Source organism: Saccopteryx bilineata, chromosome X (assembly GCF_036850765.1).
Source record: "Saccopteryx bilineata isolate mSacBil1 chromosome X, mSacBil1_pri_phased_curated, whole genome shotgun sequence".
Classification (NCBI taxonomy): domain Eukaryota; kingdom Metazoa; phylum Chordata; class Mammalia; order Chiroptera; family Emballonuridae; genus Saccopteryx; species Saccopteryx bilineata.
This window is the reverse complement of record NC_089502.1, coordinates 39,276,715-39,304,175: the sequence shown is the minus strand read 5'-3', so window position 1 is coordinate 39,304,175 and position 27,461 is coordinate 39,276,715. Positions and strand designations below refer to the sequence as shown.

At 36.0% G+C, this 27,461-nt stretch overlaps 1 protein-coding gene across 7 annotated transcripts in view; it reads left to right on the top strand.

Annotated features, from left to right (window-relative positions):
• Window positions 1-6,112, top strand: part of PAK3 (p21 (RAC1) activated kinase 3) — a 284,659-nt gene extending 278,547 nt beyond the window's left edge. For all 7 annotated transcript variants that reach the window (XM_066249398.1, XM_066249391.1, XM_066249395.1 and 4 more), the window contains one exon: window positions 5,070-6,112. In XM_066249398.1, coding sequence (XP_066105495.1) covers window positions 5,070-5,159 — 90 coding nt within the window. In that variant the 3' untranslated portion in view covers window positions 5,160-6,112. The remainder of the gene's footprint in view (window positions 1-5,069) is intronic.
• The last annotated feature ends 21,349 nt before the right edge of the window (window positions 6,113-27,461 follow it).

The window sequence follows — 27,461 nt, the reverse complement described above, 5'->3', positions numbered from 1 at the left end:
CTTACAAAGAGTCATTACATTGAGCTTTTCTACCTCAGTGTGTGACAGCAAGAGAGCTCTGTAAAGAAATGTCTCGTGAGAGTTAAACTATAACCATGTGATTTTAGAACACAGGCACATAAGTGTAGGCATGCATCTGATACATGATTGATTGACATGTTGTCTTTCTTCTGAGAAGTTGGCAGTTTAATCTGTATTTTTTTCTCTTCCTGGAGTCTTATCTTGCAAGGAAAAAAAATGTGAACCTCTGGTGTGGCTGTTTTATTCTAAACTTTACTTGTGCCCCTGGATGTTGTATGCAGGTGCTCTTGGCTGGAGGTAATTCTCTACATAACTATGCAATTATTTCCATGGCATTTGCTACTTTAATTCTTTACTGGTCAAAACTTCTTTGCTTGTGATGCCAGATGCAAGCACCTGCTTGCCTGGGTGAGTAACATCCAGTGGTGAGTGCCTCTGTAACCATTTTTCCTTTTCATGGCTCTCAGGGATTAGTATATACAATGATAATTAGTACCTATAATGTATCAAATTCTTTACACACATTATCTCATTTGATTCTTGCAACAGATTTATTAGGCAAGTGTTATTGTCCTATGTTACAGATGTAAAAATTGAAGCTCACATAGCTATTAAGTGGTACAACTAGGATTTGAGCTCTGGATTGTCTGATTTACTGAAACAGAAACACACAAACCAATTTAGAGCAGAAGATGAACAAGAATAGCTCAGAGATATCACAAGTTTGTTTCCAGACTACCACAGTGCAGCCAATATAGCAATGAAGTGCATCAGAATCTTTTTGTCAGTGGGGGTGTCTTGTCTTCAATTTGTTTTAAAAAAAGCAACATCTGTGAAAAACAGTAAAGTGAAGTTCAATAAAACAAGGAAGCCTGCATTTATATTGATAAAGTAACATATGCACAGGATTACACATATAGCTTCATTGCTGGGGACTGTTCCTCAAGGACATGTATCAAGCTCTACAACATTCAACAATGGTGACTGCTTGTTCTCTCTTTGACTTTGAACACATAATCAAGTTAAACAAAAGACACAACCACAGATTCAGTCAGTTGTAGGCAAAAATTATGTTTCCTCTGCTCCTAAACTTCTTCCTGAGACAGGGATCCAACACCAGGCAAAAATACCTCAACTCAACTCAAATCACCCCAGAGATATACCAACTTGGAGTAATTAAGGAAGATATAATGTCTCTTTTCTGCTACCTGTATTTCACAGGCTCTCATAGTACCCTGAAATGTCAAATCTGGAATGGTCCTTTATTAATCCTCTAGTTCAGTGGTTCTCAAACTCAAACATTTTGAAGTCGGGGTGCATTTAAAATCCTACAAATAATTGGAGATGCATTATATACAAATTTCTGAGAAATATGTTATAATGATTAAGTCAAATATTAAAGAAAAATATAAAGTCCAAGCATGCTTTTATGGTAATTAAACAAAATAAATATGACAAAATTAAATTTATTCTGACTTTAAAAAACATTTTTATGTTACATTTTTGAGTTATGCTTTTTAGAATTCGTAAAAAAGAGGAGTTAAAAATAAAAAAAAACGACAAAAAAGTTATCTTTTTATATATATAAATACATTCTTAGTAAGATTTAGTAAATTCGGCAGGTCCCGGCGTGACTGTGTTAAATTTTTTCATTCCTGTATTTATGAGAAACATGAGCCTGATGTGTCCTAGCGATTTCTTCAATGTTTGGGCATTTATTTGAAAGGAAAACTCTCATTTCCTCATCAATACATTAAAGAATTCCTCTCTTTTTACTTAATTGTGTTGAGGGTAGAAAATTCTAATTTACATAAATAGGATGTTGAAAATTGTAGTAAAATGTTCAAAGCTTTTTTAGATATTGCCACACATTCTTCTTTTATAGAAATCCTAAAGACTTCAAGAGACAATTCCTTATGTTTAATCATCAACCCACGATCAGTGGATATAGCTGCCAGTTCTTCGTCTGTTAATGTTAAACCAAAATCACTTGAAGCTTCCATGAATGGGCTTCTAATCCGATCGTATTGTTCAGTGTTAAGTGATGGAAAATGCTATAAATTAAATTCTGCCCGTCAGCCTTCAAGTCCTATTTTATTTACACTTTACTTTTGCTCACTTCCAGAATTGGATTCTTCAATATCACACTTCTTTTTGAGAAATCTATCCATTTTGTTTGAGTGTATTTATCTAAAAATAATATAATGATGTGTTAATAATAAATATAATAATAATGTGTTAACAAAAAGAGCAGTATTTCTGTAATGAAATGGTATAATAGAGTATATTTATTTTTATATCCGGGCACATGCAGCAAACTGGTGCAACTAGTAATTCTAGGTCCCGAGTGGGAATGGTGTGGAATTAAGAAAATACAGGGTCAGGAGGATCCTGTAATTGCTGCTGGCAAGAAGAAAGCATGCCCCACAACCGCATCTTGCTTCATTTATAGGGCAAAGTGAGGCCATTAGCAAATGAATGATCACTGATTACATTTCCAAAACAACCCAAGAATTTTACCAAGTACAGAAAACCCCCACCATCCATATTATCTTAACTTTATGTCAAACAAAGGATAGAAGAAACTTGCCTCCAGTCTTTCCGGGGAACATGGGGGGTAGTGTAAACAATCCAGCACCACAGCTTAACAGCCTTTTGCAACCTAATCAGGCAAGTGAGGTGGGGGGTTGGGCAGACTGTCAGTTTACAGACATTTCTCCACACCTCTGTCCCCCAAAAATGTAAACTTCAAAAACCCTGTTGGTTTTTTGGTCCCCAACAGGCACATATTTCTCCGGAATCCCATAGGGCACACCTGAAAATCTTCTAGGGTGCACCAGTATGCCCTGGTGCACACTTTGAGAATCACTGCTCTGGTTAATCCCATCTCAATGAGAAACCTGAAATTTTGAGTGCTTCACTTCCACATCTTTTTACTCCTCCCACCACACCACCTACACATCTTGATGTGTGTTCCAGGGATAAATGAAGATACTGGTTTTCTTAATATAGCCATATAGTTAGTTACATAGATAATAGAATCAATTATCTAGTTAGTGTATTCCCCAATAGTACTTTTATCTGAACAAATCATATAGCTGACACAAAATTATAGTATAAATTGAATAGTTTGTTCAATCTTTTCATTTTATATATATTAGCAATAACCCATATATTTCCTTAAGTTCATATAACTTCATTCTCTGACTTAGCCTATCAATGCCCAGTTTAGAGGTCAGAAAGGTAAAAGAAACATGACATTCACACCACTGGAAGGCTTGAGAAAAGACATAGGTATTATGTATTTGTGTGATTTTCTGTGTATATAAACCAGTTCTCTGTTCATTAATTGATGTTTATTGAGCAACTCCTATTTGTAAGGCTTAAGTGCAGTGGGTGATACACACCTCTTAAAGACATGATTCTTCTTATCCAAAAGTTCACAGTCTCCTTGGGTACATAAGAAATAAGTAAATAAATAATGCAAGGTTGTTTAGAGACTGTTCAAACAGTAAATGCCATGATTTTATAGGTAATCAGAAAATGTCTGCAAACAGTAAGGAGTTCTGTTGGGCTTTGAAGGACAGATCAGTTTCAGAAAGCTTGAAAAAATGGAGGAAGGAATTACAGATGGCAAAATTATACTGTGGTCAAAGGCATGTAGGCAAGGTTTGATGGAAAATAAAATCAAAAGTGTAGCAGAAGGAGTTCAAGTAGAAGTTGCAGGAGGTAGGACCGTCTTTCCAGAATGCCAGGATCTTGAACACCAGGCTAACAAGTTGGGGGTATAGACAGTGGGGCAATACTGAAGTTCTGGGAGAATCACATGATGAAAGCTTTGTTTAGGGAGATTAATATCGTAGTAAGCATTAAGAATTAGTGACAAGAAAAATGAAGGCAAAAAGATCAAGGAGGAATTATTGTTATAGTTCAGAGTTGAAGTTGATAAGGCATGAACTAGGGAAGGCAAGAGTTTATTGTAAGAGGCATTGAGAAGATAGTACTTGGTAGCTGATTTCATGTAGAACATAAGACAAAGGAATATAAAAGTGACTTCAGTATATAGAACCACTGGTAGCATTCAGTAAAAGCAAAAGTGAGAGAGGATAATACAATGACAGCATGCCTTTGCTTCTATGTTGTTTACAAGGAACTGTCATTTACGTTACTTGATTTGACCATTATAATAAGCAGATAAGGGGATTGACTTTAGATGCTTTGACTGACTTTAAAGACCCATCACAGAAGAGGATCCAATATATGTTTTTAAATGGTGAACTCAAGGTGACAGAAGGAAATTTAAAAGGATATATCCAGCAGGCAATTGGAGAAAGAGGACCAAAATTAAGGAAAGAGATAAGGTCACACCATACAGATTTGGGAGTCATTCCTACAAAGCTGATGAGAAGTTGAAATCATGAAAGGAAATGAGCTCTCAAAGTAATTAAATTAGAAAAAGAAGATAATGAGATTTTATAAGACACCAACTAGTATGTGGGGGCTGAGCAGGGGTGAAACCAGGAAAGAAGATGGGAAGGAAGTAGTCAGTGAGCATGCTTGTGGAAGAGAATCAAGGCAGTAGAATGTCACAGGCCTCAAAATTGGAAACCATTTAAAAGAAGAAAGATATAGTACTTGTATTAAGTACTGCAGAGAGGCCAAAAGAGAAATGATGGAGGTACAGCTATTGGGTTTAGCAGTTAGGAAGCCATTGGTTTCAGGGTCAAGGTCTAAGACATGCTTTCAAGCATGAGAGCTGCTCCAGAGAAAATCATCAGTTTAAGAAATTCAGAAAGTGAGACTGCTGTAAACACTGAGATCTTACAAGACCCCAAATCTGAGTTTCTAGCTCTGCCAGTCAGCTTCCAGAGGATCTCCTAACACTGAAAGATGAAAGCATCTTAAGGACAAAAACATTATTTAATAAAAAATAATGTTTAATTGAGTGCTCAAAATACATTTTAATGAAGAAAGGACTGCTTGAAAATATAAAGTAATATACTTGTTGGAGGAAATAATTCTAGTAATTCTTTTTTTTTCTTTTGCAGCATCCATTTTTAAAATTAGCCAAGCCTCTCTCCAGCCTGACTCCTCTGATTATTGCTGCAAAGGAAGCAATTAAGAACAGCAGCCGCTAGGACTGCAAGCCTTAAACCACACCATCTCCTTCATGAGTAAGACTAAAAATTCTGCTGCAGAAAAGATGGAAGAAAGACAGTCAAATGGGGTGGGGGTTCTTTAACTTTCAAGTGAATAGAAACTTCTTATAAGCCTTTTTCCTACTCCCTCAGATTATGTAATTTATATGTAAGCCTGAATTGCAGCCCAAACAGGGCAGCAATATCGAAGTGGCCATAAAGTGGTCAACTTCCACCGTGAAGCGAAAGAGCCAGTAGTGAATCCCCTCATTTTGTGCACTCACTTTGAAGAAAAAGGTTTCTCAAAGGTGCACACTCCCTCTTCATAGTGTTGTATTTGTTTTTAAGTTAGAGAGTAGTCCCTCTTGCATTCGAACCTCCTTCAAAAATCCTTACCCAATGTGATGTTTTTCACTTGCATTGTCATTAGATGTCCAGAAAAAAATGATGTCAAAACGTTTTTTTAAAAAGAAAGCAAAAAAATAAAAACAGACAAAAAATAAAAAAATAAAAAAACCCTACAAACCAACAGCAACAACAAAAAAAATAGAGCAAGCACTGTGTGAACATGTGTAAGTCCATACCCTAATAGAGTTACAATTTTTTATTCTTCTTCTGTAGTGGTGGCTTGGTTTGTGTACCTGTTTTCTGAACTTGCATTGGAAAAGGTTTCTTTTAAGATACTTTCCAAAAGCAAGGAGGAATATGTGTGTTCAGGAAAGGCTTTAAAAACTGTATATTTAAATGAGGCTCTAATGGTGAAATCCTGTCACATTTTCATGGTGATGCTTAAGAGGTAGTTGGTTTATCATTTAAATAAATCAGCTCATTGAACATTATGATACCTGATAAAGGACATACCAAAATTGTTGCACTCCTGTTGAGTGAGTCCAGGTCCTGAACCTAGGAAATCCTCATAGGAGCAACCACATTTAAACAAAGATGGGACTCTCTCTGAGAGCCAAAAGGAAAATAAAATAATTGTGAAATACTAAAATTCTTGTTGAACAGTTAGCAAACAAAGATTTTAAAAATACCTAATTTAATCCTCTCTTGTGCTTGTGAAACATATGAACATAAAATAGACACATCAGAAGGGAACAGACCCATTAACCAACATTTGCTTATGCTAAAAAATTATTTATTTTGACAATTTATAACATTTAAAAAATTGTAAAAACATCTGAAGAACAAATATTTTTTACAAGCATTAAACTCCATAAAAATGAGAGATCAATGACAACTATATCCCAATCAATATTTGGCTGTAAGTAATTATTCCTATTTTCCCTATATACCACCAATTCTGTTTCAGAATATAGTGTATTCATACTTAAGTCTTTTGGGCTTTTGAATTTCAGAAACATGCTCATGAAGATCTGGAAGTTCTCCAGTAAAAATAATTAAGGTATGCAATCATATATACCAAGAAATGTAAGCCCAAATGAATTCTTTTTCTGGGTTGGAGAAAATAGAAAAAATTGACTATTATTTCACCATTTATCTACTTATTAAAAAATCAATCATTGGCACTTCCTGAATCTTCTGAGAGTAGAAAAATATCTGAGGGGTCTCTGTGTAGAAAAGGATATGCTTCTTTTTAGAATGTATTGTTAAATTTTACTGCAAAGTTGTTTCTCTAAGCCTTCAAAAACCTAACAATTTGTGTTGTATAAGGCTTCTTGATTAGTAGTATATCAGGAATCTGAATAGAACCTATCTATATTCAGCAAGGAGGAAAAGAGATCAATGCCCTGGACTTCTCTCCTTCTCTGCTGAGGTACATTCATTCATCTAACCATCTATCTATTCCTTAAAATGAAAGCATTTTCATTAGAGAGTTTCTGCTAACCATATAATGCATGTTTATGTTTAGGAGATAACACCATTGGTGGATTTCCTATTTTTTTTCTTGACTAAAAAGTTTGGGAGGGGTTTGAATCTCCTAAAAATGCCACAGGATGATAAAACAAGAAATACATAAAGAAAATCCAGTGGAAATATTAATTTGAAGCATACTATATCTACATTGCAAAAATGTGGCTGGTCTTGAATATTTTAATGCTACACTGTCTTAATAAGAGAAAAGGGGGACTTGATTTTTATTTCATTTAAAATTAAGTTTTGTTGGGGTTTTTTACTCATAGTGCCAGGGAACTCAATGAAGTAATACCTGGGATGCATATAGAATTCAGTGCATTGATAACTATGCCCTGTGAATGGAGAGAGCCTCAAACCTCCTTGAAAATTCCTAGTTGTCAATTAGCATCCCTTTTATGTCATAAAGACCTTTTATTTTATTTGGTGGGGGTGACCTGGAGCAGTGATCTTTCAGATCACTGTAGGCAGAGAAATGGTTGCTCTTTTATGCTTCGATTCAGTGTGTTCACCATGAGAAGCCAGGTACTTCTTTATCACTTCCCACTGTACCACGATTTTATAATATATCCCAATAGGCTTTACTCTTACTAATTTATACCTATGTAAATTTTAAAATAAAAACAGTTTCTAAAGACCCTTCCCCGTGTTGGAGAGTTATGTATATTTCTAATAAGTATTAGAGAGAAGCTGTTTCTACTGCCAAAATGATGCTGAAGAATTCACATTTGGTATACTTGAAAAACTTGGACTCTCTCTAGATGGTTAATAGTTTATTCCCTTTCCCTCGATTTTTTAAAGCTCATCTTGACACAGCTTGAGTCTATTCAGATCTTTAAAGTTGCTAGTATGCCCTGAGATAAAGAGGGCACATCATCGAATGTTGATTCCAAAATATCCTGGAATAAGGATAGGGCAGTGGAAAAGTTAGGGAAGGGTGAGAAGCACAGTAGAGATTATTTATTTAAGAAAGAAAGAAAGAAAAAACATTAATGTTGTAACAAGGATCCGGTGCGTTGTCATAATCCCATGAGGATTTTTGGATGACACATTCTCCTCAAATCAGTCAACATGTTGGGTAATGACTTCGTTCTTGCTGATCTCGTCTATGTGTCATTGTAAATATTTGTGTGTCCATGTTCTATTTTGGCTACTGGATGGCCAAGTCATGTAAGAAGATTTAACTCAAGTATTTGTTCTTTAGTTAGGTTATTCAGATTTCCTTTAGGCTTGTGAATTGCACCGCATCATTTGAGTTTAATCACCTGATCTCCACATCTATCCCCCCCCCTGAAGCACATTCCATTGCTAAAAGAAAAAGAAATATGAAATTACTTTCTGTTGTCTGTATAAATGTTTTGATAGTTTGAGAAGTTTGTCTATAAAAGATATTTCTCAACTCATAGATCGTGTAAATAATTATATTCCATTGCTCAATGGGTTGTTTATTTCCAATGAGGCTGCCAGTTCTCAGAGAGGATCTGTAAATCACTTTTAAATAACATAAGCAGAGATTACAACTTTGTAAAAATAAGTGTGCATATGGACAAAGACTGGGAACACAGATAACTGAATTCAGTTGTGTTAGGGTGGTGGGATTATGCAATTATTTTCTTTTAAATTTTTTATTTGATATTGTTATACTATTGCTTTATAATAAATACACAACAGAAATGGGACAATAGAAAAATAGAAAAGGTGTCAGAAACAGAGGCCTTCTGGCCAGAGCCCAGAGCATGCAGGGCACAGATGTCTGCTAGTTACAATTATCCCATAGGCTTTGTATTTGCTTGGGTGCTGAGGTTGGCACATGCTCAGATATGGCACGTGCTTTCTTTCTTTAGGGGACTATTATCCATAAGTTACTGCTAGGAAGATGTCATTATTAGAGCTCCAAACACATCTTATGCTTTAAAATCGGCTGCCCTTTGCTTTGGTATGGCGTCAGGGTTTCTGTTTTGGTTACTTTAATTGGAAAGGTGACATTTGGTTAGCTCCTGCCCTCCTCCCATCCCTTGATAATATGTGTTTCAGGTATCACCTTTCTGGATCATTTTAGCAGAGTTTCAGGTTGAATTTTGTAAAACTAGAAGGATGAAATTTCCAAACCCCAGTATCCTTTTGTCTGACAGGATATTATATCATTTGAGTAGGAATCTTTTTTAGTGACCAGTAGACAATTCCCATTGATTTTAATAGAAATTATTATGACTTGCAATTAAAAGCTGACTATGAAAACACTAAGACAAATATTAAGAACTTCCTTTGCCTGTTGGCATTCAGCCACAGTCTTGTTAGCTTTGGCTTGAGATGATCTCCATGTAATTTCTATACTGATTGATTATAGGCTGTATGCAATAGTTGTCATTGTTAAAGAAAAGGGAGACTGTCCACCAAAAGGGAAGAATTTCCTTGTAACTCACCAAAGAAATTTTAGGTGACGACTTTTCTAATGAGGTAGTGATCTCAGATGTTATTCAGGTTCACCAAGTGCAGACTCTATACCTAGAGAACCCACAGGCTTTTCATTGACCATTCTCAAAATAAAAATTCTTTTGGCAGCCTTAACCCTTCGTTCCCCAGTTGAATCTCATGGTTCTTTTATGAGCTACTTGCAGTTAATATTTAATTAAATAAAGGCATGACCACTGATGCCAGCTTCTCTTAGTCTCTGAGCCAGAAGACCGCATTTCAGCATTTGTAAATTGACAGTCTAATGGGCCTTCATTTGTGAATGAACTTAACACACAATTCTGGATGTATATTTGCATGTGGATTAGGAAGGAAATACATGAGGCCTTGGAAATATATTTTGCATAAGAGATTTGTTTATGATATAATTGTTTTGTTGGTAAGCTTTAATTTTTCTCTTTTACTTATCTCACATTCTTTTAGTAACTGAATGAATATAGCCCAACTCCTGACGCATTGGGAACGTCTGTTTAATGTTAAACAATATCTGACTGAATCTGCAAATGCAAGAACTAAAATATCACCTCCACATGCACACTTCCATGTTACTAGTATACTATAATACAACAAGTTACATTTATTGCCGTGTAGTATAGTTGAATTTAAAAGATATAGAAGCTAGTTAGTACATCAGAGTCTCCTTTGGAAACTGCTATAGAGTGACTGCTATCCTGTAATACCAGCAGTAAAGCAGGTACAATGTTCAACTGAAATCACCGTGTTTGCTTTCAATAGCAATTATAGAGAATGTAACATATAATTGAAAGAGTGTTAATCTAGGAGTAAGAAAACCTAGATTCTCATATAAACTCTATTACTAATTTGCTGTGTGACCTTGGGCAATTCACTTAACTTTTTCATAGCTGTTTCCTTATCTGTAAAATAAAAGTATTGAACTAGATGATCTCCAAGGTCTTCCCCAAAATTCTAACATTCTGTGGTATTATAAGTTGCCTTGCAAATTCAAACTGTTTAAAGTGATGGCAAATATCACATGCGTAAGCCTGGTTCTCTTCTGTTAATTAAACAATAGCACTATGAAAGATGAAGAAAAAACCCTCAAATAAATGAAATTAATATCGCTAGGGAATGTTGATTTAACTTGTGGTGGCCTTCCAATTCCTTCACAGTTTTGTTTTGCTTTTAATGTCCTTTTTTTTCTGTTGAGTGTTCCCAGTTTTCATTTTACATATACTTTGTATGTAAAATCTGGTTTTCATTAAGCTGTAGCCAGTATTTGCTACTGAAACAAAAATACACTCTCACACTTGCTATAATAGAACTGTACTTGAGCCTTTTCTTTCCTATGAAGTAGTGCTGGGTTTGTAGAATTTACTTCATAATGGCACAAAATGGCAGAACTCATGTATTTTAATGGTTGGGACTACTACTAAGAGTGGACCTACGCACTTGCAGTTTGCAAAGAGAGAAATAAAAATAAAAGTAGTTACATGATATTAGCATTAAGGAATTTTTATCAATCCGCTTGTTGAGAACCAAAAATGGAATTTCTGATTACAACTTCTACAATGATTGGCCAATTATATGGGCATGCTGCTGGAAAGAGGGTTAACTGGAATGTAGATAGTCGATGGTCTCAATTCTCTGCCTACAGTAGAGTGCCAACCAGTCCTGAGTGGGAAATTCAAGTTCAATGTGTATGCTTGTGTGTGATGTGCTTTATGGACCACATATGCGATATTCATTAGTGATGATACGATCTTTCACAGACTCCTATAACCATTAGTGTGTTGAGTTTTAAATCTCAGTACATCAGCAAGGAGGAGCCACATCACAGGGTACTGACGTCTACTGGGATTATTGTCATAATATCTGACAAAGCAAGTTGAGGATGATCTACATTTCGTTGTTTATCAGAATTGTATCTCATTTGGCTGTGCATTACTTTTGTTGAAATGTTATTTGTAAACCCATGTGTAGTGAAATTCTTCTGTAACTTTGGATTAAAAGTATTTATGGTCTTTTTATTTCTTTGATTTTTAATAAGTTATTTCTTTTGTAGACCTGCTGATGGAATTGTTCCATCCTTCTGACCTCAGCATTCAATCTTTTTAAGAACTTTTATTTCCAACATTGCTATTTTAAATTGTGGTTGAAGCAATAGAAAATTGAAATATGGATTGTGCATGACTGTGTCTTGAGTGTAAAAAATATTGCAGTTTGAAACTTGGACATAAAATATTGCAAATAAAATTGACAAACATAAATGAGTTAGTACTCCTTTCTTCTGTCACCCTTTCTGCAACTTTTTGACATTGGTCATCTTACTTACTTCACAGGTTAAAATATAGTGCTCACAGATATAGAGGCTGGGAAATGACTACCCTTTGAGCAATATAGAAAGTGTTCTGCAGAGTCTGCCACTAAATAACTCAGACACAGAGTTTCCATCTGGTTCTTACTCAGATAAGTGAATCTGTATACACAATGCAAAGCAAATAGCCTGACATAGCCAAGAGGCAAGTGAAGGAAAACTGCCAGAGAAAATCATATGTAATAAATATATTTTTTTGTTCATTTTTCTGCTTGGAAAATTCTGAGCATGTAAAGGCAACTGCATAATGTTTTGTTTTTAGCTTAAATCTGGTATCAAGTTCCACAAGTCAGTAGAAAGATTCCAAAACCACATTACTGAAAACATTCATTCATTCATTCACTCTTCCATTAAAAAAAGAAATATCTTCATCTCCTACTATATGTTAGGCCCTATAGAAATTTCTTAAAAGGATGGCTTATCTTTTAAAAACCACCACGTTCAAATGTTACTAAATGACAGTAAAGCTTATTCAAAGCTGCTAGATGCACCCATTGGAGTCAGTTTTGTCAGAAACTCTGAGTCCTCAACACTCCAGACAAAAACACCAGAGATTGAGCAAAGTGGAGGGTGGTTACACCAATATTGTTTGTACAGTTGGTATAGTGCTTCTCTGGAGCACACATATATAATTTGATACCTTTTTGTAAGTGGACACACAGTAGTGCTATATTTCCTATGAATTGATTAAATATCATAACAACTGCTATTTGGTTGTTTCTTAAGTTCACTATGTTTACATGCAAGCTTTATTTCTCTCACTGAAGCTCTCCACACAAAAGAGGTATTTTCTGTTAATATGAAGAAGCAAGAGAATGAGAACTCTAGCACTTAGCCTTTAGCCAAGTTTTCTATGAGCTATGTGCACAAATTACTGTGTTACCACTCTTACTATTAACCTCATATCCTTCCATCCTTGATTGTAAGGTTCCCTCCAAATATTTTATTTTTTATCTTTAAAATGAAATAAGAATACTTCTCATGTGTTAGAAAATTACCAATATATTCTATCAAAAAAAATGAAATTTAAAAAGTGTTTCTCTTTGCCACAACAACTTCAAAGAACAGAGTCTCAGAAAATGATAAACTCCAGAGCTCAACATTACTAGATCCATTTCTGGAAATCTAGCCTCATTTAAGTCCCTCACCCATTGAAGTGGATAAGGGATAATCCCTGAAGTGCCGCACAAATTAAAGTTGTTCTCCATATCCCATAGGGCCGTGGCTCCCAGAAACTTGGGGAGGGGCATCTGGTAACTTCTCAAATACGTGGGTCAAACACCACTGTTGTCATTGTCTTCCACTAATCCTGTACTAATACCACTGTCCTGTTGCTGCAGTTCTTACCACACTATTTATTTATATCTTCCATATTCACACCAGTTCCTGGTTCTAACAGCAGCTAGATAGTGCACTGGAGTGACCTACTCACTTGCAGTTTCATAGCCAATTACTTTTTCTCGTTTTCTTTTCCATAACTGACAGCAGATTCAGTATTTAGCACTTCACATGAAATCAACCCATTCTACTAAATATTTGGACCTGTTTTGGTGGTGCTTTCTATATTTTTAGCACTTCACTGAATCAGGGATAAAGTTTGGTCTTTGTTTCTCCCTCTTCCTTGCTGCAACTTGTCAGGTCAACCTATACAAATCCCAGCCCTTTTCAGGGCCACCACCTTCCATGGAGATTAATCTGCAGCCTGTGCTATAGCCATTTCTTCAAAATTCTCCATGTTCTTTCAAGCAACCATGCTTGGAGGCAAGAAGAAATTGGCATTTTGGTTCCATTCTACCCGTACTTTCAAGTTTTAAATAGAGTACTCTGGCCTTAGATACCTTGGTCCTGTTTTTAGGGATATACATTCCCACAAAGTAAAAAGCAATAGACTATGCAGCCACTGTATTAGTTCTGACAACTCATGTTGTCGGATACCTACAAATACCTCAATAAAATGTTCAATAAGAAGTGTAACGGACTGTGAGTTACCTTCCCCAGAACACTTGAGAGATTGTGGAAAGGACATAGGATGTAGGCTAGATATCATACCCCAGCCTATTTTCACCAGAAACTGCTATTACCTTGGCACCAAGAAGTTCCTCCCCAACTTGATTCCACCTGTCACTAGTCCCACCCATCTAATGTAGTAGGACTTTACTCTTTCACTTCTGAGACTTCTGAGGCTTCATAGGGGAAGTATGGAACTCAAGTATAATTGCCAATGAGTTCTTAACTTTGGCTATGGATTGACTGGCTCCTCAGACTAAGGCAATGGTTCTCACAGAACACCAGGGCACACTGGTGCACCCTAGAAGATTTCCAGGTATGCCCTATGGGATTCCAGAGAAATATGTGCCTGTTGGGGACCAAAAAACCAACAGGGTTTTTGGAGTTTAGATTTTGGGGGGACAGAGGTGTGGGGATTTGGCTGTAAGCTGACAGTCTGCTCAAACCCCCACCTCACTTGCCTGATTAGGTTGTAAGAGGCTGTTAAGCTGTGGGCTGGATTGTTTACACTATCCCCCATGTTCCTCAGAAAGACTGGAGGTAAGTCTCTTCTATCCTTTGTTTGGTGTAAAGTTAAGTTTTGCTAACGGCCTCACTTGGTCCTATAAATAAAGCAAGATGTGGTTTTTGGGTGCTCTTTGTTCTTTACAGGGCCCTCTTGACCCCGTATTTTCGTAATTTTGCTGTATTTTCTTAATTGCATACCGTTCCCACTTGGGTCCTGGAATTACTAGCTGTGCTGGTTTCGTAGCATGTGCTCAGATATAAAAATAAATATAGTTACTCTATTATACCATTTCATTATGGAAATACTGCTCTTTTTGTTAACACATCATTATTATACTTATTATTAACATATCATTATATTATTTTTAGATAAATACACCCAAATAAAATGGATAGATTTCTCAAAAAGAAGTGTGATATTGAAGAATCCAATTCTGGAAGTGAGCAAAAGTAAAGTGTAAATAAAGTAAAACTTGAAGGCTAACGGGCAGAATTAATTTATAGCATTTTCCATGACTTAACACTGAAAACTACAATTGGATTAGAAGCTCATTCATGGAAGCTTCAAGTGATTTTGGTTTAACATTAACAAAAGATTGATGATTAAACATAAGGAATTGTCTCTTGAAGTCTTTAGGATTTCTATAAAAGAAGAATATGTGGCAATATCTAAAAAAGCTTTGAACATTTTACCACAATTTTCAACATCCTATTTATGTGAATTAGAATTTTCTACCCTCAACACAATTAAGAGTAAAAAGAGAGGAATTCTTTAATGTATTTACGAAGAAATGGGAGTTTGCCTTTCTAATATATGCCCAAACATTGAAGAAATCGCTAGGACACATCAGCCTCATTTTTCTCATAAACACAAGAATGAAAAAACTTAACACATTCATGCCGGGACCTGCCGAATTTACTAAATCTTACTAAGAATGTTTCTATAGATATAAAAGATAACTTTTGTCATTTTTTTTATTTTTTAACTCCTCTTCTTTATGAATTCTAAAAAGCATAACTCAGAAAATGTAACGTAAAAATGTTTTTTAATGCCAGAATAAATTTAATTTTGTTGTATTTATTTTGTTTAATTACCATAAGAGCACGCTTGGACTTTATATTTTTTCTTTAATATTTGACAATTATTATAACATATTTCTCAGAAATTTGTATATAGTGCACCTATAATTATTTATAGGATTTTAAATGCTCCCGACTTCAAAAAGTTCAAGAACCACTGGAATAAGGTGTCATATGAGAATAAAATTCATAATGAGAAACAACTTTTAATTTTACAACAGGTAAAGCTGAATTGCTGTGCTTTAAGATACAGAAGGGGAATATTGTACTATAGAATAAGGCTCTTGACATTGTGTCTTGAAACCCTGCAGTAGGCACAAATGAATAGACCTACCATGTTTTCCACATTTTCCTTCTAAATTATTTTGAACAGGCATAATCAAATAGTAGCTAAAATCTCCTTCATATTGAAATAGATGTGTGATATAATTTTCAAAATTAATCACTGAAACGAAATACAGTTACCCCTCTAACATTCAAGTTGAGTGCAGGATTGGTAAACAATTCCCCTGCAGGAAGACCATAATCTCCAGTCCGTTACCACTTTTAGCAATGATTTCTGTTCTGAATTTGAATGTATCATGTTTGATAAGCTGTTTTTCTCCTGAAGCAGAGTAGATCTGTCATAAACTGCTTTCAGGATATTTCTATCACAAGACTTATCTTGAAAAAGTCAATATGGCCTCAGTTTGTAATTTTGTGTTTTCTAATTCCTTTGGATAAAAAATCTGGATAGACTGAGAGATCAGAGGAGAATGAAAGTTGAGAGCTAGATGAAAAAAGTGTGAGGATTAAACAGGAAAACAAAAGTCATAGACACTGGCAACAGTGTGGTGATTATACGAAGGAAAGGATGGTGGGAGAAAGAAGGTCAGGGTAAAGGGATAAATGGAGATGGAAGACTTGACTTGGGGTAGTGAGCATGCAGTGTAGTGTACAGATTATGGATATAGAATGATATACCTGAAACCTATGTAATGTTATTAACCAATGTCACCCAAATAAAGTCTATGAAAAATCTGAATTCTGAGGAAAGGAAGAGATGGGAGATATAATATATATATATATATATATATATATATATATATATATATATATATATATATATATCTTTGAGAACTTACTTTAACACAGAGATCTAAAAAGTCTGGATCCCTTATGTTGTCATCAATCATGAATAATTTCCAATCATGGTTTTGCTCATCATTATCATGGTGTCTGGCTACAGATATGTCACCTGCAGGTACAAGAGCCAGGCTAAATACCAATTTGTCCTCTAAGTGTGGAAGAAATAAAGGAATGAACCCTGCCTGGAGGAGCATTTACTTTGCCAGCCAACATATAAACTGTAGTCCAAAGACTTTCCCTTCCCTTAATTAACTATTGGCTGGAGTTTATACTGTGGCCCATTGTGACAGTTTCACCCCACTTTCTCCGTACCCATAGATAGAGAAACCATTTTGGGTTAACCAGAGAGGCTCCCAATGCCTCAGTATAAGCACCCCTTCATGCAGCTTCTATAATCATACTCTAACATTGCATTGGTGCTTGTTCTATTCAAGTTTGCTACAAAATACCTTGTGGCATCAACTTACATGTTTCTAATTGTGTTTACATTAGGCTAAGTATATATTATATCAGCTTCCTAAATCTCCCCCATAGAAGTAGTTTCTATGAGGTGGAATTCCCACCAAAAATAAAATGAGAATAAAATCATCGTTCCTGGTAAGTAGTAACTTTATTAAAACTGCTCCATTTTGGCTCCCACCACCTCTTTTGCTCTTGCACCAGCTAGAGCTAGACTCTATCATGTGCTTTCAATTCAATTGAATGTCTTAAATTATAGATTCCCCTTAGGTTGATATGGAATTAAGAGTTTACTTTTTGGAACTAGAATTATATTTCATTTCTCTCTAAATAGTTGCTTCAACTATAAAAAGAGGATAAAAATATATCATGGGTTTGTGGAGAATAAAAAAGTTAACATTAAAATTTGTATTTGGTCACATAATAAGTACTAAATAAATTTTACCTAGTATTATTATTAACCTTTAAGAAATATCCTGGCCACCCAGAATACCTTCAATAGTAGCCACTACTCTGAGTGATTTTCAGCTGACAATCCAAACACATAGATGTTTTCCTTCCATAATAAGTAAGAAATTTTTACTTGCTAACAACAGTGCCTTGCGTCTAGGAATATGTTCAGTTATGCTTTCTGTATTGGTGAGGACTTGTGCTGTGCAAAGCAAGTCCATGCTTCACATTTCTACTTCAAGACTTCATCTATCTTTGGCTAAAATAGCCTTTTCTTTTTTCCTTTCTTTTCTTTTCTTTTCTTTTCTTTTCCTTTCCTTCTTTCTTTCTTTCTTTCTTTCTTTCTTTCTTTCTCTCTCTCTTTCTCTTTCTTTCTTTCTTTCTTTCTTTCTTTCTTTCTTTCTTTCTTTCTTTCTTTCTTTCTTTCTTTCTTTCTTTTCTTTTGTGTGAGGAAAAACCCCTTTTATTAGGTGTCAGAAATATTGTAAGAAAAAAAAATTGACCCTGGCAAGGAATCTCAGTGGATAAGGCATCCTGGAGTGCCGAGGTCACAGTTTTTTGTTTGTTTGTTTTGTTAGACAATATTTAATATGGCAATATTGGTCAACCAGAGTACATAGATTTCGAGGAAACATCTCCACATCATTTGGACAGTCGATTATGCTGTATACCCATTGTCCAAAGTCAAATCGTCCTCTGTTACCTTATATTTTGTTTCTCTTTAAGACCCTCTCCTTACCCCCATCCCCCTCCACCTCCTCCCTTCCATTCCCCCTGGTAACCACTGCACTTTTGTCTATGTCCATGAGTTCATTATCTCATCAGTGCTTCTGAACTTCACATTCCTTTACTACTGCTGATCTTTATCCTCTCCCCTTTTATGTTATTGTTGTCACAGACTATCCTTGTTTTTATTGTGGTTTTGTTAAAATTCTTTACTTCTAATTTTGTCTTGTTTTGTTTTGTATGTGGTTGGATAACCTCCTTTAGTATTTCCTGTAGTGGAGGTTTTCTACTGATAAATTCCCTCAGCTTCTGTATGTCTGTAAATGTTTTCATTTCCCCTTCATATTTGAAGGATAGCTTTGATCGATATAGTATTCTTGGTTGGTAGTTCCTCTCTTTCAGTACTTTAAATGTTGGGGTCCACCCTATTCTGGCTTCTAGAGTTTCTGCTGAGATATCTGATGATAGCTTAATGGGCCTTCCTTTATAAGTTATATCCTTCTTCTCCCTAGCTGCCTTGAGGATTCTTTCTTTGTCATTGATTTGTGATAATTTCATTACGATGTTCCTTGGAGTAGGTTTGTTTGGTATGAGGTAACTCAGCATTCTGTTTGCTTCTTGGATTCAAGGCTCTAACTCTTTCCACAGGCTTGGAAAGTTCTCATCAATTATTTGTTTCAATGTGTTCTCCATTCCCTTTTCCCTCTCTTCCTCTTCTAATACACCTATTATTCTTATATTGCTCTTCCTGATGGAGTCCGAGAATTCTTGTAGGGCTTTCTCATTTTTTTTTAATTTGTTAGTCTCTCTCTTCCTCTATCTGGCTTGTTCTATTGGCTAAGCTTTTTACTTTATTTTTCAGTTTGTGTATTGAGTTTTTCATCTCTGTTTGGTTCTTTTTTATAGTTTCAATTTCCTTGGTGAAGTATTCTTTTTGTTCACCAAGTTGGGTTTGTTTGTTTTTTGAGCTCACTAAATAGCCCTTCACAGCTTTTTTGTATCTTATTGAGTATTTTTAGAGCTTCAATTTTGAATTTTGTCATTTAGCTCCAAGGTTTTCATGTAATTGAGATTTTTTTCTTGGAGATTTTTCATCATCTATGTGAGCTACGGCTCTGTCTTGTATATCCATATTTGATTTCTTATTCCTTGATGGCATTTGCTGGTGGTATTGTTAATAACCCCAATAAGAGATAATTATTCCTTTTACTGACAGGGGACACTGCACTACAAGATTTGCCTCTGCGAGATTCTTGGGTGTTCTGCTAAGTCTTAACTGTCACCTTTGTAATGATGCAGGCAGAGTCCTGCATTGGTAGGAGGGGCTTGTTGCTAGGGACTTGTCCACCAGAAGTCCTCCACGGCCCTCCCTCATGTCCCAACAGAGCAAAGGATCAAGCTTCTTGGTACTCCTGCCTCTGACAAGAGAGAGCAGCCTGGAGACCTAGTGGAGGGGCATCCACCACCACTGCTGTTCTCACAGCAAGGGAAGCAGTGAGGAACCAGGAGTCTAGGGTGACACAGTCCAGACCTTCTTCTGATCACTCCAAGCATAGCCTTGGACAAGGCAGGGGCTGTGCACCACAAGCCAGTGTTCCCGAGCTTTGGGAGCAGCTATGGCAGAGATCACAGATCAGGGGCTTCCTGCCCATACATGCTAAAAAACCCTCCAGCAAGCTGGTGCCCGAGCTTCAGAGCTGGTGATGCACAGATCCCAGATCAGGCATGTCTGGCATCACAGGGCTAAATTGCGCCAGTCCGGCAGGAAGATCGAGCATGCCCCAGTGTCCTGTGGGCCAATCTTCACAAGTTATTTGCCCACAGTTCTTGGGAGCTTATCACTAGTTTTGTGTGTGCCCCGCACCTGTAATCGCCCAACCCTGCAATCACAGGTGCAGCAGACACCAGGAAACAGCCCTGCTCCCTGTTCTTGAGACTGGGTCTGAGACAAAGCCTGTGCCGACAGTGCCTCCCTCCCTCAGGTCCATGAGGAAGGAGAAAGACCCAGTCATCTGGTATATTTTTTCTTCTGTGCTTTGGCCCACCTTCCTACATGATCATACATTTTTCTATCCTGTGTGTGTATATTTCACATTCATCTGGGTTTCTTTTTTCTGCAAAGAGTTGTAGAATTTGTTGAAATTTCAAGGGGAGAGATGAGGAGTATTTTTCACGCCACCATTTCTCTTGCCATTTCTTCTTCTTATTATTATTATTTAATAAAGTTTATTGATGGTAAGAAAAATTTATATTTGGGTTTTTTAAATTATTTTTTATTAATTTTACTAGGGTGACATCAATAAATCAGGGTACATATGTTCAAAGAAAACATGTCCAGGTTATCTTGTCAATCAATTATGTTGCATACCCATCACCCAAAGTCAGATTGTCCTCCATCACCTTCTATCTAGCTTTATTTGTACTCCTCCCCCTCCCCCTTCCCCTCTCCCTCCCCCCCATAATCACCACACTCTTGTCAATGTCTCTTGGTCTCATTTTTATGTCCCACCTACGTATGGAATAATGCAGTTCTTGGTGTTTTTCTGATTTACTTATTTCACTCCATATAATATTATTAAGATCCCACCATTTTGTTGTAAATGATCCGATGTCATCATTTCTTATGGCTGAGTAGTATTCCATAGTGTATATGTGCCACATCTTCTTTATCCAGTCTTCTATTGAAGGGCTTTTTGGTTGTTTCCGTATCTTGGCCACATGCAGCCCCATGTTCATTGCAGCATTGTTCACAGTGGCCATTTCTTTAATAGTTACTAAATGTTTTCCTTTCTTTCATTGCCAAAGTAGTTGTGTAGTACTCTTAAAACCTTAAGATAATGCTCTTAGGAAAACTAACTATTCCAATTCATTTAGCAGGAGGCATTATAACATGCATATAAGACACAATTGACCCATAATTGAATCATATAATTAAAACCAGGCAATCTTATTATATTTAAATTATACTTTAATGACACAGATTAAAGAGAAATTATATGATTATGAGTATGTGTGTGTGTTAGTGAATGCAAATGTCTGACCACTTCTAACCACTTTCACTAGAACTGATGTGATCCAAGACATCTTCAACTCTTGCTTGGATTTTTGCAATAGATTCTTAACTGATCTTCCTGCTTCTACCCTTGCATGCCTAATTGTAGTCTTAATAAGATATTCAATACAAGTCAAAACTTTCTAGTGGTACTCCAAAAACTTGAAAACATTGGTATGTAAAGACAGAAGCATCCCCCATGTTAATTGCAGTATTATTCACAGTGGCCAATACATGTAAACTACCAAAGTGTCCCTCGCTAGAGGATTGGATAAAAAAGAAGTGGTACATATATACAATGGAATACTACTCAGCCATAAGAAATGATGACATAGTGACATTTATGACAACATGGATAAAATTTGAGAACAGTATACTGGTTGAAATAAGGAAATCAGAAAAATCTTTTAAATGCTGAATGATTTTACACATAAGAGGGACATAAAACTGAAACTTATGGAGACAGATAAAAGTGAAGTGGTTATCAGGGGGAAGGGAGGAGGGATGTGTTCCAAAAGCACTTGACACTCAAGTTCTCCAAAAGAGGGACTAGTATAAGGTGACAAAAAATGGTTTGACTTTGGGTGATGGGAATACAATCATAATCAACAGTTCAGATGCTATAGAAAGGTTCACCTGAAACCTGTGTACTGTTGTTGATCAGTGTTACCCTGTTAAAGTTAACTTTCTAAATAAAATTTAAAAATTAAAAACTTTCCAGTGGTTTCATATTCTTTTAAAGTAAAGAAAAAGTCCTTATAATGACTTTTTAAAAACCCTTGCCTTATCATTTTATTCCCTTTTATTTTCTACTTTACTCATTCTATTCCAGGTATAGTGACTCATTGCTATTCCACAAATATTTCAAGTATGCTTACCTGAGAGCCTCTATAATGGCTCTTCCTTCTACTTGGCAAACTCTTGCTCAGATATTCAGAGTTCTCATTTCTCACTTTCTTCAAGTATTTGCTTAAATATTTCTTTGTCAATGATTACCTCATCTTAACTGCACATTCTCCACCAGAAATCCAGATATGCTTTCCCTGGTCCTTTTCTATATATCATCAACTTCCTTCATAATTTAACATTTATTTATTTATTTACTTTTCTATTGTCTGGCTATTTCAAGTTAGATGTAAGGTCCACCAGGACCAATATATTTTGTTTTTAATTCCTTAGTTGACTGAATAAGTGTTGGTTACTTCCTTCTTCTTGAAACCCTATACTCTTATTGATCAATTTCCCCATATTAGATTTAATTTTCTTAATAAAATTATTTTTAAAAAGAAAAAAAAACCCTCTCTTTTTTGGCTCTGTGACAATCTCCTACCACTCTGATTGCCATTTTTACAGTTTCCTTCTCAAAATTCTGCTCCTAGTCATCTTTTACATGTGGTTGTCCCCATCAATATTTTTCATGCTTTATTTTATTGACATCATGTCTTCAGTTTCCTCCTTTATCATAACTCCCAAATTGATATCTCCAGCCCATGTGTCTCCTCTAAAATTCAGACCTTAATTATAAATCCATCTACATACTTGAAATCTTCATTAATGTGTTCTAAAGGCACTTACACTTAAGTTCTCCAAAACTAAATGTATTATCTGATGTTTACCATGCCAGGGTCCTCTCTTGTTTTCTGTCTCTAATTACTACCTCTAGTCATCTAAGCATCACCCTTGAATTTTCCCTCATCTTATTACCCTTACTATTTCCTTAGTTACCAAGTGCTCCTGATTTCTTCTGTTAAATAACTCTCAAATTATACCTTACTTTTTACCCCCATTTCTACTGGAGACTATTGCAACAATGCAGAAAAATAAATAATGAAGACTTGATAGAACTGTTCTGTCAACTTTCATTAATGGCACTCTTCTGATTCATAATGCTGCTAGAATTTTTTTTTCTAAAAAGTAAATCTGACTATTACTTAAATATTATCCTTGGACTTTTTGGCAACATCAAGATGAACCTCTTGTTCTCCAGTACATCATATCCCCTTCATGAGGATTCTCACATCATGCTCAAGAACTTATCCAATAGTTCCTGAACAGAAGCCATGATCCCTGTTCATAGATCTATGGAGAGATATGGGAACAGCATCTGCAAGTCACATCAATAAATCAAAATTAATGATCCCTAAGAAAATAGAGAGTGGAAAAAAGGTGGTAAAGAATATTAGCTGTAGTTTGCAACTGTATAATAACCCATAAAAAAAGTATATAAGCCCAATGATGTAATTAGTTCTGAGGGTGAGAACTGAAAGACTGGTAAGGAAGAGAAGAAAGCATTTTTGCACTGAGCATCATTCAGAACAATCATACACTATACTCCATTCTGTGATGTTTGGACTTGTTTTTCAATTGCTGCAGACCAGTATCCAGCCTGAAAGGTAAACTAACTCTTCTCTTATTTTGATGTTGAAGAAGGTATGATTTTTGACCAATAATCTAGATGGGTTTGATATATTCAGAATCTTTAGAAATAGTCTTATAGTGATACATAGTTAGACACACAGAAATCCTTTATTATAGAATAAAATGGGTTCTTACACAATTATCACTGAGAACTTCATTTCAAACGGGTTACCAAAGAAGAAGGTCTACACTGAAATACAAAAGTATTCATTGTTGGTTTGGCTGCAAGTCCAGCCGTAGGGCAAAAGACAATGCTAATCTCTAGTCAGAGCTCTTCTGGAAGGAGGTACTGTGAGAGAGTCTAGATCAGTTTTAACAAGAGCACCAGCACAGATTATGGACTTTCCTTGTGACTTTTAGTATCTGTAAGGAGCATCTGAGAGCAACTCAACAGGATAAGAGGGTCTAGAGAAAAAATATGAAAACCTCCTGCTAAGTCTGGGAAGCAGGGTTAGAAAATTGTTTGGACAGATATTTTTATACTTTCAGTGGTCTGATAACATGGGAACAGTTGGCATATCATAGGCTCTGGAGTTAAAACTACTTTGATTAAAATCCACCTCTGCCACCTAATAGCCTTCTTAGTTTGATCCAATTCTTTAACCTCCTCAGTTTTTCACTTCTTCATCTGTAAAACTAGAATAGTTATACTCATGTAAAAGCTTGTTGTGAGAATTGAGTGAGACCATGTTGTGGGGAAATACAGGTCACAGGGTTAGGTAAACAGTATGCCCTTAATAAATGTAGTTTTCCTCTACTGTTGCCCAGCCTGAAACTGTATGAAGAATGAGTCTGCAAACCCAAGAATCCTAAGTGTCAAAGATGACCCTTTTTGACGTGTTCCATTTCTAATAGCAAGGTCTTTGTTTCTGCCTCTAAAAGACCAACTAGATATAACAGAAGAGGGAGATTGAGCACTTTTTGAAAGGGGATTTTCAAAAAAGGTCACTGAATTATTTTACAAAATAATATTAGTTTTACATTTATCTAAAAAATAATACATGTCTCATGGTTATTTTGATGTTCTTTAGTTAAATGTTATTTAATATTGTTAAGATGGCAATATTCCCCAAATTGATCTACAAATTCAGTGCAATTATTTTCAAAATTCTGGAAGACATTAGTGAAGAAATTTCACATTTATCTTATATCTTAAAAGTCAAGTGACTTAAAATAGCCAAATCCTTTTTGAAAAAAAATAGGAATCTCACACTTCCTGATTTCAAAACTTACAAAATGATACAGTAGTCAGGACAGTGTGGTATTAACATAAAAAAGAAGGTGAAGGGATTAGTGAAATTTTATATACATAATACAGAGATACAGATAACAGGACACCAAAACCCAGAAAGAAGGACAGAGGGAGTTAGGGGGAGGGAGGCACAAGGTGTATAATGAGAGACACAGCGGTAGGGGTGCGGGAGTTATACTGAGTGGGACACTTGAGTCCATGTTAACACAATAAATTGAAATTAAAAAGAAATAACTGGACAAGTACACAAGTACAATAAGAATGTTCATCATAGCCTTTTTATGATAGTAAATATATTCTAAATGTCCAAACAAAAAAATAGAATTAAAGATTAATGGAATAGAATGAGAGCTCAAAAAGAAACTCATACATTTTGGTCAATTTCTTTCAAAAGAAGTGCCAAGCCTATTCAATAAAAAAGAATGTTTTCAACAAATATGGCTAAGAAAACTGGATATCCACATGCAAAGAGATGAATATGGACCACTGCTTTATATAATATACTAAAATTAGCTAAAAGTGGTTTAAAGATCTGTATGTAAAAATGAGTACTACAAAGCTTTTAGAAGAACACATAAGCATAAATCTTGTGATACTGGATTAAAGAGTGGTTTCTTTGATATGACACCAAAAACCATATCTAACATAAGAAAAAATAAATTCATTGGGCATCATCAAAAATAAAAATTTTGTGGTTCAAAAGACAGCATCAAGAAATAGAAAATTAATCCTGGCCAGATAGTTCAGTTGGTTAGAGCATTGTCCCATATACCAATGTTGTGAGTTCAATCTCCAGTCAGGGCACATGCAAGTATTAACCAATAAATTGACCCTGGCCAGTTATTTCAGTGGTAGAGTGTTAAACTGGCCTGTGGGAGTCCCGGGTTCAATTCCAGGTCAGGGCACATAAGAGAAGTGACCATCTGCTTCCTACTAGCTTCTCTTCCTTTCTCTCTCCTTACCTTCCACAGCTATGGCTCGATTGATTCAAATATATCGGCCCTGGGTGCTGAGGGTGGCTATGTCAAGCTGCTACTTTAAGCACTAAAAATAGCTCATTTACCAGTGGCCTCAGATGGGCAGGTCATTGGTCCCAGACGGGGGTTCCTGGGTGGATTCTGGTTAGGGTGCATGCAAGAGTCTGTCTCTCTAGCTCCCTACTCTCACTTATAAAAAAAGAGAATTAACCAATATATACATAAATAAATAGAACAACAAATCAATATTTTTCTTTTTCTCTCTCTAAAAATAAATCAATGAATAAATAAAAATTTAAAAAAAGAAATAGAAAAGAGCCTGATCAGGCAGAGGTGCAGTGGATAAAGAGCTGGACTAGGATGTGGAGGACCCAGGTTTGAAACCCTGAGGTCTCCAGCTTAAGTGTGGGCTCATCTGGTTTGAGCAAGGCTCACCAGCTTGAGCCCAAGGTCACTAGCTTGAGCAAGGGGTCACTTGGTCTCCTGTAGACCCCGAAGTCATGACACATATGATAAAGCAATCAATGAACAACTAAGGTGTCGCAATGAAAAATTGATGCTTCTCATCTCTTTCCCTTCCTGTCTGTCCCTATATGTTCCTCTCTCTCTGTCACAAAAAATAAATAAATAATTAAAAATTATAAAAATAAAAAATAAAAAAATAAATAGAAAAGAAAACCCAGGATCCAACATAGCAATGAAACAGTTAGAAGATACACTTATTTCCTCCCAACACCAAACTGAAATTACAACTAATTTATAAAACAATCAATCTGAATATGTAACTGAAAACTACCTGAAGAGAAATCTTATAACCAAAGAGCTACATTGACTCATAAAAAAGGTGAAACTACTGAGAGATCTGGTCCCACTCCCGTGGGCAGTGGCTGAGAAGTATGAGATCTTAACCCCAAGCCAGATCCTCAACTCAGAGCACCAGAGATAGGAATAAGCTCCCAGATAACATCTGGCCATGAAAATTAGGGGGTATTTTGTCCACTGGGAAGAGATGGGAGTTTGCTAGAGATACAAGCATCCTTTTAAAAGGTCAACACACAAAATCTCATTCAGAGACACACACCATGAGCTCTGGCTATGAAATAGCAAAACAGACTAATGTCTTATGAGCAAAGACTGGTGTTTGTTACTCCAGACAGAAAACTGAAGGGACAGCCACCAATATTTATGATCTGAGTTCTTCTCCCACACCACAGGTGCCATCTTTCTTACATGGAGCACTCTCCTTTATAAGGTGTCAACCTGGGGGAAGAAAATAACCCTATCCTATGAACTCCATGCTTCCCCACCCAACAGAGCTTGTATCTTGCTAGAGTCAGTAGTCTGAGCAAGGGTGTAGAGGTCTGGACAAACTCAGGAGGTGGCAATAACTGAGTTGTTTGGCTTTGTTATAAAACCCATTCCCCTCGCTTTCCTGTGAACCTGACTGGTGCTTTCTCCTCATGAGAGATTCATTAACCCCACTCTCTGGACTCTCAGTGGCCCCACCTTCTTGACTTCTGGTGGTTCCTTTTAGCTGAGCTCTGGGCAGAATGCAAGATAG